We start from the raw sequence: 19,921 nt of genomic DNA, 5'->3' as shown, positions 1-19,921 counted from the left end.
CAGTACCGCCCCCCCTTGAGGATCGGCCTCAGGACGATTCCTATATGGCTTATTCGGAAACCTGGCATGGAACCGCCTTAGTAATCCCGGAGCATGGATTGGCGAAGTGGTATCTATGAGCGTTCTTCGGGTCCGTAACTTTTCCAATGAACTAAAAATTGGACTCCTCCTCTGGAGTATCTAGAATCCATAATTAACTGAATCTCGAACTCTTCCTGTCCCTGAACCATGACCGGAGCTGGCCTAGGCGAGACGTCGGAGAATCGAGAGCTTTGGAGAACAGGCTCTAACAACGATACATGGAAGACTGATGGTATCTTCATTGATGGAGACAGTTGAAGGCGATAAGCCACAGGATTGACCTGTTCCTGAATGCTGAAGGGACCCAGGAATCGTGGAGCCAGTTTCATCGTAGGTGTCTTCAACCTGATATTCCTTGAAGATAACCATACCTTGTCACCTTGCCTTTATTTGGGCGCCTTTTGACGATGGCGATCCGCCTATCCCTTCTGTCTGAGGACTGCCTCCTGAAGGTTTCTTTGAATTCTCCTCCACGAGTCTCGACAAAAGTTTACCCTGGAGTCTGCTGCCGGGACTCCAGAGAGATTGGATGAGATAGGGAGACGGGCTGGGTGGAAGCCATAATTTAAGAAGAAGGGTGACTCTTGGGTGGACTCGTTCCTGAGGGAATTGTGAGCAAATTCAGCCCATGGGAGTAGATCCACCCAGTTATCTTGTGCATCGGATATGAAACACCTCAGGAATTGTTCAAGAGATTGGTTCGTTTTGTCTGACCTTTAGTTTGTGGGTGGTATCCAGAAGAGAACAGAAGCAAAATGTCCAGTCTTTGGGCGAAGGCACGCCAGAACTTAGAAACGAACTGTGGTCTGCGATTGGAAACAATAGAGACTGGAACTCCGTGAATACAGAAGATTTCCTTCACATAGATGTCTGCTAAGGTGGCAGAACTAGGGAGACCTTTCAGTGGTATAAAATGAGCTTGCTTATAAAATCTATCTACAATGACCAGGATGGTATTCATACCGCTAGAGAGTGGAAATTCGACAATGAAGTCCATAGAAATGTGTGTCCAAGGACGAACCGGAATAGGCAAAGGGCGAAGCAGACCAAACGGCTTGTTGCGAGCGGATTTGTTTCGAGCACAGGTTGAACAGGAACTGACAAATTCTTTAATGTCCTTCAACATGTTCGGCCACCAAAACGTGCGTCTGATTAGGTCTGAGGTTCTCTTGGTACCTGGGTGACCGGCAGATTTAGAGGAGTGACCCCACTCGAGGATCTTTTGGTGGAATTGTGGAGCAGCATACAAGCACCCCTCCGGCGCCTCCATACCCTCAGGAATGAGGATTCGAGACTCCAAAATCTGATCCAATACATCAAAGGAATTAGCCTAAAGGATATACTTAGAGGGAAGAATGTTCTCAGGGATATCTTCAGATTTATCTTCGCTGACGAATTGACGGGACAAAGCATCGGCCTTCAGATTCTTGGTACCAGGAATGTATGAGATAATGTAATTGAACCTTGAGAAGAAAAGGGCCCAACGGGCTTGACAAGAACCAAGACGGCGAGCACTCTCAATGTACAGTATAATACATTTTTAAGATCCATAAGGATTGAGATAGGGTTTTCAACACCCTCCAGGAGGTGCCTCCATTCTTGTAGGGCACATTTAATGGCCAAAAGTTCTCTTTTCCCAACATCGGAATTTTGTTCTGCAGAAGAGAATTTCTTAGAGAAGAATCCACAGGGGTGCAACTTATCCTGGGGAGATCGCCTTTGAGAGAGTATGGCCCCTGCTCCAATATCAGAAGCATCTACCTCCAAACTGAAAGGGAAAGTAGGATCAGGATGACGTGAGATTGGGGCGGAAACAAAAGCCTTTTTGAGAGAGTCGAAGGCTAGGCTTGCTTCGGGGGGCCAGGAAGACGGATCCGCTCCTTTCCTAGTCAGGGCAGTAATGGGAGCCACAGTGGCGGAGAAATTACCAATGAATTTACGATAATAATTGGCAAAACCAAGGAAGTGCTGAATTGCCTTGAGAGAAGTGGGTTGGGGCCAATCTAGGACGGCTTTAAGTTTATCAGGATCCATCGCGAACCCTGTATCAGAAATAATGTACCCTAGGAAAGAGGTGGAGGTCTGGTGGAACATACATTTCTCCATCTTGGCATAGAGATGGTTCTCACGCAGGCGAGAGAGAACTAACTTAGTATGCTGAATATGTTCCGGGAGGGACCTGGATTAGATGAGAATGAGCATCAAGGTATACAATGACGAAAATGTTAAGGACATCACGAAAGATTTCATTCACGAACTCCTGGAAAACCGCAGGTGCATTACAAAGTCCAAAGGGCATAACTAAATACTCGTAATGGCCGTCGCGTGTATTGAAGGCCGTCTTCCATTCGTCTCCTTGTCGTATACGTATAAGATTATAAGCCCCACGGAGGTCCAGCTTGGAGAAAATGGTAGCACCTTGTAAGCGGTCGAAAAGTTCGGAAATAAGGGGCAAAGGGTAGAGATTCTTCAGAGTAATCTTGTTCAAACCTCTGTAATAAATACACAGGCGAAGTGACCCATCCTTCTTCTTAACGAAAAATAACCCAGCGCCGGCAGGGGGAGTGGAGTCTCTTATAAAGTCCTTCTTTAAATTCTTTTGAATATAAATCAGACATGGCCTTAGTCTCCGGGAGTGATAAAGGGTAAGACCTAGCTTTGGGAAGGATGGCACCGGGCAAAAGATCAATAGGGCAGTCAAAGGGACGATGAGGGGGCAGAACCTCAGACCGAACCTTATCAAATACGTCAAGAAACTCTGAATATATTACAGGAAGAGAAGGGTTAGCAGGTTTGGTGGTCTCTAGGCCGGCAACGACTTGTACGGGGGTCGTAGAAGTACTCTTAGCGACTGGACTCCACTGTATAGGTTTTTTATCAGTCCAGTCTATCTGTGGATTGTGGCGTTGGAGCCAAGGTAGACCCAGGATTACCTGCACCGCAGGGGAGTGAATTACGTGCAAGGAAATTTTCTCTTTATGACCATCCTTCGTGGAGAGGGAAAGAACGGACTCCAAAGTAATGAAGGCTGGCTGCAGAGGTCTTCCATCAATGGCCTCGAGACCAACGGATACGGACTTCTGTATCATAGGGATGTTGTGCTGGTTGGCGAAATCCTGGTCCACAAAGTTTTCCCCCAGACCCGGAGTCGATTAAAGCGGATGCAGATACATGGAAGTCAGGACCCTCGAGGAAGATCTGAAGTAATAATCCTCTTTGGTAATCTTCCCTTAGTAGGGGGAGAAGAAGAAATAGTACCCAATGAGATTTCCCCATACCTCATTGGATGTTGGCGTTTCCCGGCTCCGTAGGACAGGGGCACACCAGATGTCCAGGTAGACCGCAGTAGAAACACAAGTCCTCATACTTCCGACGTCGTTTCTCAGAATAGGAGAGTTGATGACTTCCTAACTGCATGGGTTCTGGGACCTCAAGAGCTGGGAGAGTGATGGGAGTAGGACTGAGGATAGGAGGCATAGGAGTGAGGGAGCAGGCATGATGGCGTTCAAGCCGACTTTCCTGAAGGCGTTGATCCACCCAAATACATACGGCTATAAGGTCCTCTAGTGCGGAGGGTCTTTCCTGAGCCGCTAACTCATTCTTCAGAGTCTCAGAAAGGCCTTGCCAGAAGGCTGCAGATAAAGCCTCATCGTTCGAGGCGCATGCGCGATGGTGAGGGGAATAGCTGCCTAATCGTATAGCTCCCACCCCCGCCAAAGCAATATTCAAAATAAAGCAAATCAAAACTACAGACCGCATATATAAATAACGGTCTCCGACGTCGGAACATATAGCGATGGCCCCGCCATCAACAAAAAAGAAGAACACGGGGGATCTCCGGAGATATCTGAGCAGATCCTCATCCAGAGACGGGAGGGCAGAAATGGCGCCCGGCTCAGCACCAGGATCGGGGTCGGAACGTGAGGAGGACCGGGAGGAGATGCCAGAACAACGGCCCGTACGGCGATGTGATTTCGACCGGTTGTATAACGATATGAAGTCGTTATTTAGAGCCGAAATTCAAGAACTCCGGAAGGAGGTACAGGGCCTAGGAGAAAGAACTGGGGCCCTGGAGGACAAAATGGTGGCGGTCTCCTCAACAATAAAAAAATCGGAAAAACGTTCCTCATACCTGCAAAACCAGATTACGGAGCTGGCCGAGAGACAGGAGGATGCTGAGAACCGGGACCGGCGGAGCAACATTCGCATCCGAGGCATACCGGAGGACATAACAGAGATTGAAGAATTCCTCACTAGATGGATGGCGAGTTTGCTCCCTGACACCCCGGCGGCAGAACTAATGCTAGATAGATGCCATAGGGCCCTACGGAGCAAACCGCTGGCAAATGCGCAACCCCGGGATGTGATCGCCCGGTTACATTATTACCGCACCAGGCAGGCAGTTTTTACAAAAGCCCGGGGGGAAGAAGTCTGTAAATTTGACGGTATCACCATACAGCTCTTTCAGGACCTGTCCCCCCTGACCCTGGCCAGACGCCTGAAGTTGCAGCCTATCACCCGCCTCCTCAGAGACAGCTATCCGATATCGGTGGACCTTTCCGTTTGGGCTACTAGTCATCAGGAACGGAAAGGCCACCTCAATGAAAAATCTGGAAGAGGGGGATGAATTCCTGCGCAGATTGGGAGTGACGACCGGAGAAGCTAGGAGCCCCAGGACAGAAATAGAACCGGACAAGGAGTGGCAACAGGCCGGCACATCCCGGAAGACCCGAGCCACCAATGAGCCGGAGAAGGAGTGAACAAAGCATGTTCATCCCAAATAAAACGTTCAGTTGTAAGTTTTGGTTGCCTACAAGTTATGGCGTACAGTTTGGACTTACAGGACCGCTAGCAGCTGGAAGCGCTGAGCAGCAGAATAGGCATACATAGTGCCACAACTTCATCTATCTAATGTGGGACATGCATACTCTATCCCACGGGTTCAGCCCAAAACCTACAAAAGAAGGGACTTACCTGCAATTCTGGTGACAATGGCTGCCCCGCAACCCGGAAGAGACGCGTGGTACGCACCCAGGGAAAATGGAGGCATCGCGACTCGTGGCGGGAAGAAAAACTGCACGGCCGGAAGAAGAAGAGCCCAGCGCGGGAAGACATCCACTTCCGCCGACATCCGGCGGTGAATGAGCAAAAACCGGAAGGACGTCACCGGATATGGCCGCGCGGCCATCTTGGTAGAGGCGACCCGATGGGGGAAAGAGGATCCACGTCACACGACTGCGCCGGAACAGCAACGAGACCTGAGAAACCAGATATCCTGGACAGCACGCAAAGGAAGGCGCAGCCCCATTGTCATACTCGCGCTGTCTCTCTTCCCGCAGACTCTCCTACCGCATACTCTCCTCCGGCTGACATCCCTGCTCCGCCCGCGGACGCTCCTCCGGCTGACATTGCTACTACCCACACATAGCACGGTCACGGAGCTAGTACACACTAAGGGAGGTAGGGGGAGGGAGAATACCCAAGAGAGGCAAGACAGGTCTTAGCAATACCACACAGCGGGCAGCAGTTATGAACTTAGTCAAAGGGGCACAGGACCACCTAGTCACATGCACCAGAAATAGGGGCCAAAAGAGCAGGATCTCTAAGAGAGCAGGAATAAAGGGATGAGCGTAGAATACCCCAAAGTAAATATGGGTAAAAAGGCGCATAGACATCACACAACGGGCAAGAGCAAAGGAATGGGAAAAGTCCCCCACATAGATAGGGTACACACATACCGCATCAGCCCGCGGTCCTGGAGATGCTGGACGATCACATTGACTATAAAGATTTGCCATAAGCATGGTTGAAAAACGATGGGGGGGGGGGGTAGTTTCCCTCTTGCCGTCGCCATGAGTCTCCTCATGGATACTTGGGGGATAGACCCCAGGGGATCCATGCAAGACCCCGGTGGGCCGGTGAAAGCGGGTCAGGCTCAACCTGACATGGTCAGGGGTGGGCCCGTCCGAACCGGAACCCCACGTGGGGCAGTTCAGGTGCCCAGGGGATCTTGATCCCCTGAGGTCGCCGAAAGTTGCCAAAGTTTATTTGTTGTCTCCCCAATGTTCCCAATGTGTATACCCCATTGTTTCTCCCCTGTGCAGATGAGCAGTGTACAAAGCAGTTCACAGAATCATACTCTGACGAAGTTCGTGTCCCCAATAGAAAGAGGTAATGCAGCAATTCCTATTGAAAACATCAATGGGTAAGGATTTTACTATCTTATCACACAACACAAAAGGTTTTAATAGCCCCCCTAAAAAGAAAACTAGCATTCACAGACTACCGACGACAAGACCCCGACATAATACTACTCCAAGAGACCCACTTCTCAAGGACCAGTTCCCCCAAGTTCTTGGATAACAGATATAGAACATGGCTCTCCGCAACAGCCAACGTAAAAAAAAGAGGGGTAGCAACCTTATTACACAATCGCCTTGCGTTTAACATAATTCTAACAAAAAAGGATAAGAATGGGCGCTTCCTAATAATAGTAGGCGAGGTGGGGGGACAGCCCCTCACAATTGCCAATGTATACGCCCCCAACGAGGGAGCGGATACCTTCTTCACAAAATTCTTTACCATTTTACATAGAGTGGCACAAGGCGGTATAGTTCTAGGGGGTGATTTCAACCTTACATTAGATCCTAAGGCCGACAGGTGCACACCCAGGGTACCGAAGCACACACAAAGCAGAGCAATTTGGAACCAGGCTCTCAGGACAAATAGGTTGGTAGATATCTGGCGGGAACAACACCCGGGAGAAAAAGAGTACACGTTCTATTCGCACCCACATGACAGATACAGCAGGATAGACTACCTCTTTGTGTCCAACAGAATGGTTTCGCAGATCTCCCATACGGGCATCCATGATATTTCATGGTCAGATCACTCACCAATTGAGCTGCGGTGCACAGACTTCAGACTAGACAGACCAGGAGCGACATGGAAGCTTAATGAATTTCTGCTAAAAATCCCTGAAATTTAAACGGAAATAAGGGATAAAATCAGGGTCTATTTTGAGGAGAATGTCGGTAGTGTGACATCCCAATCCACCCTATGGGAGGCCCATAAGGCAATTCTTCGCGGAGAGCTCATAGGGATAGCCAGTAGGCGGAAAAAAGCAAGGGAAAAGAAAATTAAGATTCTCCAATCCGAGTTATCAGCCCTCTCCGCCCTACACAAAACTACCAAACAAGCGCAGACCCTACAGGCCTGGCGTGATACTAAAACAAAATTACATCTGTTGATGTCCTCCCGAGCTGAGAAGGAGCTGACCTGGTCTAGGCGACAATTCTATGAGAAAGCGAACAAGCCAGATACCCCACTTGCCAATAAACTCAAAAATTGTAACCGCAATTTTCATATTCAAGCCATTCGAACCAAGAACGGTGACCTTACTTCTGATCCCAAACAAATTGTAGAGGAATTTAAAAAGTACTATGAGACCCTATATGACGGGGCGAAGGTCTCCCATTGTGAGAACACTCATAGGCAGCTGAAGACATTTCTAACTGAGGCAAAATTACCCAACCTGAGCAGATTGGAAAGGGAAGCATTACAGGCGGACTTCTCATGTGAGGAGATATCAGAGGTAATAAAAGCACTAAAGCCACCCAAAGCCCCAGGCCCGTATGGTTTCTCTAACCTGTACTATAAAAAATTCAGAAAAACATTAGTACCTCACCTGGTCCGATTATTTAACTCATTTTTAGATGGTGCCCCTATTCCTAGCCAAATGCTCCAGGCGTCTATAACAGTGATCCCTAAACCAGGAAAGGACCCAGCAGACTGCAAAAGTTACCGGCCAATATCTCTCATCAATTCAGACACCAAAATCTTCTCCAAATTATTAGCCAACCGTCTGAATTCAGTCATGCCGAAGCTGGTCCACCCCGATCAAGTAGGGTTCATATGCGGAAGGCAAGCTACAGACAATACCAGACGGATAATAGATCTAATTGATTTGGTACAGAAAAAACACATCCCGTCTATGGCATTGAGTTTAGATGCTGAAAAAGCCTTCGACCGCATTGATTGGCCCTATCTTACAGAGACGCTGCGAGTGTTTGGCATAGGGGGGAGAATGTTGGGCGCTATTCTGGCTCTCTACAGGGAACCGAGGGCGAGGGTCAGACACCAGGACTTCCCCTCGGAAGACTTCCCAATAAAGAGCGGCACCAGACAGGGATGTCCCCTGTCCCCACTAATCTTTGCATTATGTATAGAACCCCTAGCGGCACACATCCGCAACTCCCCAGATATAACAGGTTTACAGATAAAAGATCAGTCACATAAAGTGGCCCTGTATGCAGATGACATTATCCTAATGTTGTCCAAACCCCTTACCTCCCTGCCAAATGTTTTCAGCTTACTCGACGAATTTAATAAGATCTCGGGTTTCAAAATCAATCAGACAAAATCAGAAGCCTTAAACATCAACCTGCCAAAGGTCACAGAAAAATTAATTGAACTAAATTTTAATTTCAAATGGCAAGTATCCTCCATTAAATATCTAGGTATCTATATCACCAAAGAATACAAAGCCCTCTACAAAGCCAATTACCCCAGGCTAATTAGGACTCTGAGGGAGGATCTTCGGATCTGGTCAGGCCACACAATTTCGTGGATCGGCAGGATCCAGTGCCTTAAGATGAATCTCCTCCCCCGAATCTTGTATCTGTTTCAGACCCTCCCGATACAAGTGATCAGAGACGACATCCTCCGTTTACAGTCCTCTATGGTGAAATTCGTCTGGGGTAATAAAAAACCACGGATAAAAAGTAGTATTCTCACTAGGCCAACAGTTAGAGGAGGTTTAGGGGTACCTTGCTTGATATCGTATTTCAAAGCGGCACAATTAACCCAAATTATTCAGTGGCACATGCATCCAAGCCTGCGAAGATGGGTTGAGCTGGAAAAGGCATGCTGTGACCCCGTAGAGATACAAGACCTAATTTGGCTACCCAAAAAGACCTATCAGACCTTGAGTGAGCCGCTGGCCGCAGTGAATAGCTCGTTGGCTACTTGGGAGAACACCAAACACAAGTGTGCCCTGACAACCCAGCACACACTTATGACCCCGATTACGGGGAACCCTGATTTCGCTCCGGGTACGTTACGCAAGAACTTTGCGGTCTGGAAAGCAAAAGGCCTTACTAGGTTACTACACCTGGAGAGAAACCAAACTATCAAATCATTCGAACAAATCCGATCAGAAACAGAGATGCCCAACTCTGAATTTTTTAGATACCTCCAGGTGCGAGCATTTTATACAAAAATCCCCAAACGGCCCAAACGCACAAATTTTGAGCAGCTGTGTTCCAGAGGCACGGACACCACGGGACTCACTTCTCGGATATACAGAGAGGTGGTCTGTCCTAGACAAGACGTAGACACTAAACTTGCGTATAGAATAAAATGGGAAACGGACTTAGGGAAGACATTAGAAGACAAAGACTGGTCCACAATAGTACTGGCAGCAGCGAAAAGCTCTATATGCACCACCTTGAAGGAGAATGCGTATAAAGTCCTCATGAGGTGGTATCTCACCCCGACACGATTAACAAAGTTCGTCAAAGGGTACCCCCCATTGTGCCCAAAACAATGCGGGGAACAGGCAGACTTGCTTCACATGCTGTGGGGATGCCCCAAAGTGGCTCCTTTATGGGAGGAAATCCAGGATTGGCTAACGAGAATTCTCGGACAGTCGGTCCCCCTGGACCCTTGGCTGTTCCTGCTAGGCAGGCGCACTCGGGGAATAGGCAGACCGGCACAGAAACTGATTGCACATTTTGCAACAGCCATGAGGTGCGAACTCGCAGCGTTGTGGAAGCTCCCAGACTTACCCACCATTACGAAAATTCGGAATAGAATCTGGTATATTTGCCGGATGGAACAGTTGACAAGTCTGGTCAACGACACCGGTACAAACTTCCTTAAAATCTGGACCAAGTGGCTAGACCACTCCGATATCCCAGGGGTGAATACCACCACCATTATGCCATAATACACCTAAATGCATTCTCCTACGAAGAGCCAGTACAGACAGCGCGTAAAAGGGGTACAGGTAGGGAAGACATTCATAGAGCCTCCGCAGCTGAGAGCTGCTCCTAAGCAGGACAGCAAGAGTTGAGATGGTGAACAGTCAGAAGACAATGAGCTCCCCCCACCCCCCTCTCTGTGTCTGTATGGTTTGTTATGTATGTGAGTTGGTTTACCCAGTATGTCTCTGTAAGAACGGAGTAAGGTGGAAAAGAGAAAAATTGGGTTTTGGTACATTAAAAAATGACAATGGGTTGGTAGACACTGTATGCAATGTACTGTCGCCTAATAATAAAAACCTTTTTGTGGAAAAAAAAAAAGCCTCATCGTTCCAGCCCGTCTCCGCAGCGATGGTCCGGAACTCCAGGGCATACTTAGCAACAGATCTGTGGCCCTGGGAAATATGAAACAAAGAAGATGCAGCAGTAACTTTACGACCAGGAGTATCAAACACCTGCTTGAATTCTTTCTTGAACTTAGCGAAATCTTGTGTAAGTTCGGGTCTCAGTTTCCAGATGGGAGAAGCCCAGGACAATGCATCGCCAGTCAAGAGTGCAATAATATACGCCACTTTAGCTCTGTAGGAAGAGAAGCCAGAAGGAGTTCATTCAAATTGAATATCACATTGGTTTAAGAATCCTCGACACCCATGTGGGTCACCAGCACAGCGATTGGGAGCAGGGAGGCGTGGCTCCAGGTGTACATTGGCCTCCGGACTAGAGGGTGACAAGGTTGAAGGACTGAGAATACGAGACATAGACTGATGGAGCGAAATTGTGTCGACTTTTTGGGCCAAGGTGGCGACTTGGTTGTCCAAATACTGGACATGCTCGGAAAGAGAGGACAGGGCTGGGCCCACGTCAGGGGGATCTATGTTTGTTGGGCTCAGCATACTGTAACGCTCGCGCTGCCCACAAACAAGACAAGACCCCGGCACTGAGGTGGGAAGGTATAACACCACACACCCGCAGCAGCGGAGGCGTGCCTGGAAGGCGGATAGTTTCGCGTAGCCGGGTCTGGGTTGGAGAGTGTAGGAGATGCGGTATACTTGCCGAGTTCCGGGATTGGAGAAGACAGGATAGTAGGGGTCCGTAAGCCGTGGTCTGGGATTGGAGAGAGCAGCGTAGTCCGAGTCCGTATGCCGTGTTCAAGGGTAGGAGAGATCGTCGTAGTCGAGGGTATGCCAAAGTCCAAAATCCAGAAGGGTCCACAAACAAGCCGAGTCGGTACACAAGAGGTTAACTGCAAAGGAGACCGAGCACTGCACAAGGAAGTGAGCTTCACGAGGCAACATAGGATTATGCTGAGCAACGCATAGGAGGAAGCAGGAAGTATTTAAAGGCAGGACAGGCCAATGGGGACAGGGGGTGGAGCGGAGGCGCGGCCCCAGCGGAGCTGGGATAGGCTGCAGGCAACAAGGCAGGGAGGAGAGACTTGCCACGCAGCTGGGGATCGTCGCACGTCATCGCGTGTGCGTGCCACGCGACGCGTGCGGGAGGCGGCACCAGGTTCCGTGCGGCAGCTAGAAGAGCTGCGTGTGCGCTTACGCTCTGTAATGGGAGCGAGGGAGCGCGCATGAACAGGGACAGTGACCGCGGCGGCAGCAGCAGCAGGTAAGGAGGGAACACGCCGCAAAGGACGTGTTCCTCGATTCCTTACACTCTCTCTGCAGCAGAATTAACTCGCCGGGTGAGCCCTTCTCAGAGGGCGATCATCTCGTCACCGGCTACTTGCCATTTTTGCAAATGTTGCTGTCCCTGGTTTTCGGGGCTTTCTGCACCGTGATAGCAACGCTGCCACAAATGGCAATATAAATTTGCTGGCGACTTTTTTTAATGACTGCTTATAGCAGTGTTTCCCAACCCCAGTCCTCAGGGAACCCCGATAGGTCAGGTCTTAAGGATATCCCTGCTCCAGCACAGGTGGCTCAATCAGCGGCTCAGTCATTTTCACTGAGACACCTGTGCTGGAGCAGGGATATCCTTCAGACCTGACCTGTTGGGGTTCCCTGAGGACTGGAGTTGGGAAACACTGGCTTATAGCATAGTCCCCTAAGTATTTATGTTACATTGCAGCTACGGGACTCTTTTTGCCTCTTGAAGGGAAGTACCACGTGTGACGGGAGGGGGTAACCAGGCTCTCTAATAAAGGTTAAGCCCGTTTTGGTTACCCCTGATCTGTGTATAAGGGTCCAAGAGAGTTAGCTCTTGGGCCAGTAACATTGTACCATTCCAATGTACTGTATGCATTAAAAGCAATTTTTGTGTTTTTCCCTTTCCGGGCGTGCCAGCGAGCAGGGATTGCTAGGGGATGTGTTTCCGGGCGTGCCAGCGAGCAGGGATTGCTAGGGGATGAGTTTCCGGGCGTGCCAGCGAGCAGGGATTGCTAGGGGATGAGTTTCCGGGCGTCCCAGCGAGCAGGGATGGCTAGGGGATGAGTTTCCGGGCGTGCCTGCGAGCAGGGATTGCTAGGGGATGAGTTTCCGGGCGTGCCAGCGAGCAGGGATTGCTAGGGGATGAGTTCCGGGCGTGCCAGCGAGCAGGGATTGCTAGGGGATGAGTTTCCGGGCGTGCCAGCGAGCAGGGATTGCTAGGGGATGAGTTTCCGGGTGTGCCAGCGAGCAGGGATTGCTAGGGGATGAGTTTCCAGGCGTGCCAGCGAGCAGGGATTGCTAGGGGATGAGTTTCCGGGCGTGCCAGCGAGCAGGGATTGCTAGGGGATGAGTTTCCGGGTGTGCCAGCGAGCAGGGATTGCTAGGGGATGAGTTTCCGGGTGTGCCAGCGAGCAGGGATTGCTAGGGGATGAGATCCGGGCGTGCCAGTGAGCAGGGATTGCTAGGGGATGAGTTTCCGGGCGTGCCAGCGAGCAGGGATTGCTAGGGGATGAAATTCCGGGCGTGCCAGCGAGCAGGGATTGCTGGGGGATGAGTTTCCGGGTGTGCCAGCGAGCAGGGATTGCTAGGGGATGAGTTTCCGGGCGTGCCAGCGAGCAGGGATTACTAGGGGATGAGTTTCCGGGCGTGCCAGCGAGCAGGGATTGCTAGGGGATGGGTTTCCGGGCGTGCCAGCGAGCAGGGATTGCTAGGGGATGAGTTTCCGGGCGTGCCAGCGAGCAGGGATTGCTAGAGGATGAGTTTCCGGGCGTGCCAGCGAGCAGGGATTGCTAGGGGATGAGTTTCCGGGTGTGCCAGCGAGCAGGGATTGCTAGGGGATGAGTTTCCGGGCGTGCCAGCGAGCAGGGATTGCTAGGGGATGAGTTTCCGGGCGTGCCAGCGAGCAGGGATTGCTAGGGGATGAGTTTCCGGGCGTGCCAGCTTGCAGGGATTGCTAGGGGATGAGTTTCCGGGCGTGCCAGCGAGCAGGGATTGCTAGGGGATGAGTTTCCGGGTGTGCCAGCGAGCAGGGATTGCTAGGGGATGAGTTTCCGGGCGTGCCAGCGAGCAGGGCTTACTAGCTGATGAGTTTCAAGGGGGGTTTTGTGGAGGAACCGTTGACAGAATGTGCCTAGGAGGTTGGGGTCTGGAGTTGTTGGTTCTCCCATAAATGTACCCGGGAATCATGCCTGATTCTCGGATATATGTAGGCACATTGTCCCGGCAATACCTCCCCTTGAAAACGCAAGCGTGACTCGCCACTAGGGTACCCTGCTTCAGCACAGCCCAGAAAGGAGAATGAGACAAAGGATAAAACATGTATTCCTGTAGCTGAGGGAAACCCTAGGTTAAGGGGGGTACCCCAGCTAGTGCAAAGGTGACCCACAACCAGTATAGGGTTTGTGGGTACCCCAACCGTATATAAGGTTCAGGGGGGACTCAGAGTCCAAACTGAGCCCAAGGGAAAGTGTGTGGGGAATAAGGCAGATAGAAATAAAACTACAATATTTTACCCTTTCTGTCCCGTCCCCCTAGACTCAGAAGTGTATTAAAATATACTTTAATGTAATGTGCTTTTTACATTCGGAACCGATGTCCAAACAGGCTGCCCGAGCTAACCCACAGGCGCGAGTAAGTCTGCTGGACATCGGAGTTCAAAGCAGCCAGTGGAAGCCTAGAGGTGTGAATAGCATTTGGTCAGCGGGGAAAGGCCGAGTACCAGGTCCGGAGATCAATGGCAGTCCTCGTTGATGCCACTTGCTCTGCCAGACCTGGTGGAGCCTGTCCCAGCGGGTGGCATTGAGATAGCCAGGGAGAGAGGTGCCAGGCTTGCGCATGTCTCTTGGCTATTTCGGATTTCCCGCTGACCCGGCTTTTCTAACTGGCTTGGCTCTGATTGGTTGCTTGGGACAGTTCCCACGCGTTGATTGGCTGTTCAGTTTTGTGAATGAAACTGAACATACTATAAGAATCAATGAGCCAATCAGATTCGTAGTCTCCGGTAGGAAGAGCACGGGCGGGCTTTTTCAAAGTTGCTCTTGCGCAATAGCAGAGCAACCGGCTTCGATTTCGAGCCTGAAAAGCCTGCCTGCCAGAGTCTAAGGCCTGGGCCATAGAGGGGTGGGGAGAGCGGAGGCGCGCTAACGCTGAGGCTCGCCTGCTTCAGTCAGCGCGATTGCACGGACTTGCAGGCTGAGCCAGCGTGCGCGAAGGGAGCCGGGGGGAGGTGGTTGGAGGCGGGGCAGTGACGTCGCTGGGCCAATCGCCCGCGACGCACTGACGTCAATGTCACAGCGCCGACGTCACGGCGCCGTGACGTTGACGCTGCTGTGCAGTGATTGGAGGTTTTCAGCCGACAGCGCGCTGAAAAACAGCTTGGCGCTCGGCTGAAACCTCCAACTCGTCAGCACGCCTGCGGACGCTCGCGTGAGCCCCCTCTCAAGGCAACTCGCGGTCAGGAGGGACCAAGTTCTCGGAACAGAACGTAGCGGTGGCGTGTGGAACTTTATGCCGATTTGGGTTCCAGGAGATTCCGGGCTAAGTCCCGGTCTGGGCAAAACTCTCCCATAGAGTTCCCTGCACCTAGGAAAGTCTAGTTTTGGACCCCAGTCCCAAAGTAAGTGTGTCTTTTTGTCTGTATTTTGGGTATCATTGTGTGTAAGCGAATGTATACCAAATAAATGACAATTTATTTCATTAACTTGCTTTGCTCAATGAATGATCCTGGTAAAAAAGTGTAAATAACCTGGTCTCCCGTGACACCACGTTTTTGTGGGAACGGGCCAAGAAGGGCTAAGTGCCCGAGACGTGACCACCCCCCCGACTTTGGACTGTGTTTTCCTATCTTTGCCTTTGTATGTTTTTGTCTCCTGGCACTGGGAGTAGCACTTTCTTTTGCACTTTATTGTGTTTACATATTTTAGTATGTAGATTAGTGTGTCTACCCCCCTTGTTCCCGTTCCCCAGTCCTCCTGGGTATACCCCTCTGTGGGGGAATATCTGTCTGGGTAGTTGCTTTTTGACAATACCCTGTTTAGTATGCTCTGTTTATCCAGACTCTCTTTTTGCATTAAACCGCTTTCTGTTTGACCTGCATTGGTGTCACAGCTGCATATGAGTGCTGTGGGTACTGCTTTACTTTTGTATCTGGTTAGGGTTTGGGGAGACCCTCACACCTGCGTGCACCACGTTTTCTTGTTTATTTATGTGTATTAGTAGTGCTGACTGACCCTAGGTTTTGTAACCACTTTCTGTAACTTGTATGTTCCTGGAACTAACCACTTTCTGTAACTTGTATGTTCCTGGAACTAACCACTTTCTGTAACTAGTATCTCCCTGGAACTAACCACATTCTGTAACTGGTTTTCTCTCTGAACTAACCACTTTCTGTAACTAGTATCTCCCTGGAACTAACCACATTCTGTAACTGGTTTTCTCTCTGAACTAACCACTTTCAGTAACTAGTTTTCTCTTGTGAACTAACCACTTTCTGTAACTAGTATCTCCCTGGAACTAACCACTGTCTGTAACTAACCACTTTCTGTAACTATTTTTCTCTCTGGAACTAACCACTGTCTGTAACTAACCACTGCCTGTAACTAGTTTTCTCTTGGGAACTAACCACTTTCTGTAACAAGTTTTTTCTGTAACTAACCAGTTTCTGTAACTAATCACTTTCTTTAGCTAGTTTTCTTCCTGAAACGAACCACATTCTGTAACTAGTTTTCTCTCTGGAACTAACCACTTTCCTTAACTAGTTCTCCCAGAAACTAACTACTTTTTGTGACTAGTTCTCTCCCTAGAAGAGAGATGGGGGGGAGAGGGAAGAGGGGGGGGGGGAGTCAGAGGGGGAGAGAGGAGGGAGAGAGAGGGGAAGGAGAGAGAAGGGGATAGAGAGGGTGGGGTGATGGAGGGGAGGGTGAGGGAGGGAGGAATGAGATATAGGGGGGAGAAAGTGGGAGAGAGAGAGGGAGGGAGAGTGTGGTATGGGAGGGGGCGAGGGAGAGGAGGGAGGGGAAGAGAGAGGGAGGTAACTATTACCTGTAAGTACGTTAAGTAACAAAGGTGTAATTATTATCTCATTCCCCCCCATGAGAAGTCTGTGTTCATGTCACCATGATCCTGTGTGACATGCATGTGAAACGCGTGTGACACTGACACGTACCGTGGTCCCGTCGGTGGCATTCTCGCACTCGGCTGTCGCTGCCTCGTCCTGCACTGGAGCTGTACCAGGAGAGCAGGACAAACAACAGAGAGAGGTTAAGAGGTCACTGGTCTCACAGATCGGAGAGGTTAAGGGGTCACTGGTCTTACATAGGGGGGGGGGAGGTTAAAGGGTCACTGGTCTCACAGATCGGAGAGGTTAAGTGGTCACTGGTCTCACAGACTGGGAAGAGGTTATGGTGTCACTGGTCTCACGGATGGGGGAGAGGTTAAGGGGTCACTGGTCTCAGATCGGAGAGGTTAAGGGGTCACTGGTCTCACAGACTGGGGAAAGGTTATGTGTCACTGGTCTCACGGACGGGGGAGAGGTTAAGGGGTCATTGGTCTCAGATCGGAGAGGTTAAGGGGTCACTGGTCTCACAGACTGGGGCGAGGTTATGGGGTCACTGTTCTCGCAGACGGGGGAGATGTTAAGTGATCACTGGTCTCACAGACTGGAGAGGTTAAGGGGTCACTGGTCTTACAGACGGGGAGAGGTTAAGGGGTCACTGGTCTCACAAAAGGGGAGAGGTTAAGGAGTCACTGGTCTCACAGACTGGAGAGGTTAAGGGGTCACTGGTATCACAGACGGGGGAGAGGTTAAGGGGTCATTGGTCTCACAGAAGGGGAGAGGTTAAGTGGTCACTGGTCTCACAGATTGGAGAGAGGTTAAGGGGTCTCTGGTCTCACATATGGGGGAGAGGTTAAGAGGTCACTGGTCTCACAGACGGGAGAGGTTAAGAGGTAATTTGTCTCACAGACTGGGGAGAGGTTAAGGGGTAACTGGTCTCACAGACGGGGAGAGGTTAAGAGGTCACTGGTCTCACAGACGGGGAAAGGTTAAGTAGTCACTGGTCTCACAGACGGGGAGAGGTTAAGAGGTCACTGGTCTCACAGACGGGGGAGAGGATAAGGGGTCACTGGTTTCACAGACGGGGGAACAGTTAAGTTGTCACTGGTCTCAGACTGGGGAGAGGTTAAGTGGTCACTGGTCTCACAAACGTGGGAGAGGTTAAGAAGTCACTGGTCTCACAGACGGGGAGAGATTAAGTGGTCACTGGTCTCAGATGTGAGAGAGGTTAAGAGGTCACTGGTGTCACAGACGGGAGAGGCTAAGGGGTCACTGGTCTCACAGATGGGAGAGGTTAAGGGGTCACTGGTCTCAGATGGGGGAGAGGTTAAATGGTCACTGGTCTCATAGACGGGGGAGAGGTTAAGTGGTCACTGGTCTCAGATGTGTGGGAGGTTAAGAGGTCACTGGTCTCACAGACTGGGGAGAGGTTAAGTGGTCACTGGTCTCACAGACTGGGGAGAGGTTAAGGGGTCACTGGTCTCAGACAGGGGAGAAGTTAAGGGGTCACTGGTCTCACAGATGGAGGAGAGGTTAAGAGGTCACTGGTTTCAGATGGGGGATGTTAAGGGGTCACTGGTCTCATACGTAGGAGAGGTTAAGTGGTCACTGGTCTCACAAGACGGGAGAGACTAAGGGGTCACTGGGCTCACAGATGGGAGAGAGGTTAAGGGGTCACTAGTCTCACTGATGGGAGAGGTTAAGGGGTCACCGGCCTCAAAGATGGGGGAGAGGTTAAGAGATCACTGGTCTCACAGACGGGGGAGAGGTTAAGAGGTCACTGGTTTCACAGATGGGAGAGTTTAAGGGGTCACTGGTCACACAGACTGGGAGAGGTTAAGCGGTCACTGGTCTCACAGACGGGAGAGTTTAAGGGGTCACTGGTCTCACAGACGGGAGAGGTTAAGGGGCCACTGGTCTCACATGGGAGAGAGGTTAAGGGGTCACTGGTCTCACGGACGGGAGAGGTTATGGGGTCACCAGTCACACGGACAGGGGAGACGTTAAGGGGTCAGGGGCCTCACAGACGGGAGAGGTTAAGGGACCACTGGTCTCACAGACGGGAGAGGAAAGCCCCGTCCCACCTGTCCCACCTTGTGGCGCCTTCGCGCTCTGCTCCTCTGCTTGTATCTTTGAAGTGGTTTCCGGGGCCTTCGGCTGTTTAACTGAAATCACAACAAGTGTTAGGCTACATAGAGGCAGCGTGAGCACATTCCTGCATCTCTGCAACCCCGCCCTTCCCCATTATCTCTTAGCATACAGCGCTTCCGTGGCAGCTAGGGATTCTGGGTAATGCCACACAAATGTGTCACTTTCCTTCTTACCAATGTAACACGGGGCCCCCCTAAGCGGACGCCTGCCACATTACCCAGATTTCCCAGCACAGCCTGGGTTACAGAAGTGCAGAGTCAGTAACCCTACTCCCAGACAGCCGTTGTTTCCACCTTTTGGGTCTCCTCAGGGTGAGGCTGGTTATACTGGGAAGTTGGGATAGGTGGCAACCACACATAAATAAGTGACAGTAAGGAGGGGGGGGGGGTGAAACCCTCCCCCGTATAATACATGGGGAAGTGTCTGTCAGGGGATCGGGACTTTGTGCTTTTGTATCATGAACCAAAGGCTTCAAATCGACACGGGATGGACATGAAAATCAATTTCCCCGTTAGTCGTTCAACCCAAACTGACACGCCACAGGTCTGAGCAAATCAAGAGAGGAATAACAGGGGGGGGGGGGGGAGGAGAGGGGTTGGGGAGCGAGAGAGAGTGGAGGGGGAGAAAGAGGGATGGGTGAGGTCCATGGAATGCTTGGAACGTAAGGGTTTGGCCATAGTGGAAGCGGTCGTGCGCGCCTGCAGCAGGAGAGATTTCCTGCCCTTCAGGCAGAGGCAACGGAGGCGTGTGGGAGGGGGGAGGGGGCAGCCGTGACATCACAGAGCTGGTTCTCCGCCCTCATTGGGCGAACCGCTCACGTGACCCGGCCGTCGCGCGGGAAATGAAAAATTGCTTGTTGCGTGAAGCACCGGTCACTATACACATGTACATTGGCGTCCTAGTGTTTATTTTCGGCGCTCGCACCGTCTCCAGCACTGTGGACGCAGCCTAAAGATTAGGTCAGACAGACTGGGCGAAGAGACAGGCAGACAGGGCGAAGAGACAGGCAGACAGGGCAAAGAGACAAGCAGACAGGGTGAAGAGACAGGCAGACAGGGCGAAGAGACAAGCAGACAGGGTGAAGAGACAGGCAGACAGGGCGAAGAGACAGGCAGACAGGGCGAAGAGACAGGCAGACAGGGCGAAGAGACAGGCAGACAGGGCGAAGAGACAAGCAGACAGGGCGAAGAGACAGGCAGACAGGGCGAAGAGACAGGCAG

At 50.9% G+C, this 19,921-nt stretch overlaps 1 protein-coding gene across 7 annotated transcripts in view; it reads right to left on the bottom strand.

Moving 5' to 3' along the window:
• Positions 1-19,921, bottom strand: part of ZFHX2 (zinc finger homeobox 2) — a 189,988-nt gene that overhangs the window by 107,733 nt on the left and 62,334 nt on the right. For 6 of the 7 annotated variants that reach the window (XR_012787802.1, XM_075569082.1, XM_075569084.1 and 3 more), the window contains exons 5-6: positions 18,635-18,715; positions 16,662-16,720 (exon numbers count right to left, since the gene is read on the bottom strand). Coding sequence is in view for 6 of the 7 variants with exons in the window: in XM_075569082.1 (XP_075425197.1) it covers positions 16,662-16,720; positions 18,635-18,715 (140 nt within the window). In the remaining variant the exon portion in view is untranslated. The remainder of the gene's footprint in view (positions 1-16,661; positions 16,721-18,634; positions 18,716-19,921) is intronic. The other variant, XM_075569083.1, reaches the window with a different exon arrangement.

Source organism: Ascaphus truei, chromosome 13 (assembly GCF_040206685.1).
Source record: "Ascaphus truei isolate aAscTru1 chromosome 13, aAscTru1.hap1, whole genome shotgun sequence".
NCBI classification, from domain to species: domain Eukaryota; kingdom Metazoa; phylum Chordata; class Amphibia; order Anura; family Ascaphidae; genus Ascaphus; species Ascaphus truei.
Note: the sequence above shows the minus strand (reverse complement) of the source record. Positions and strands in the feature narration are given on the sequence as shown.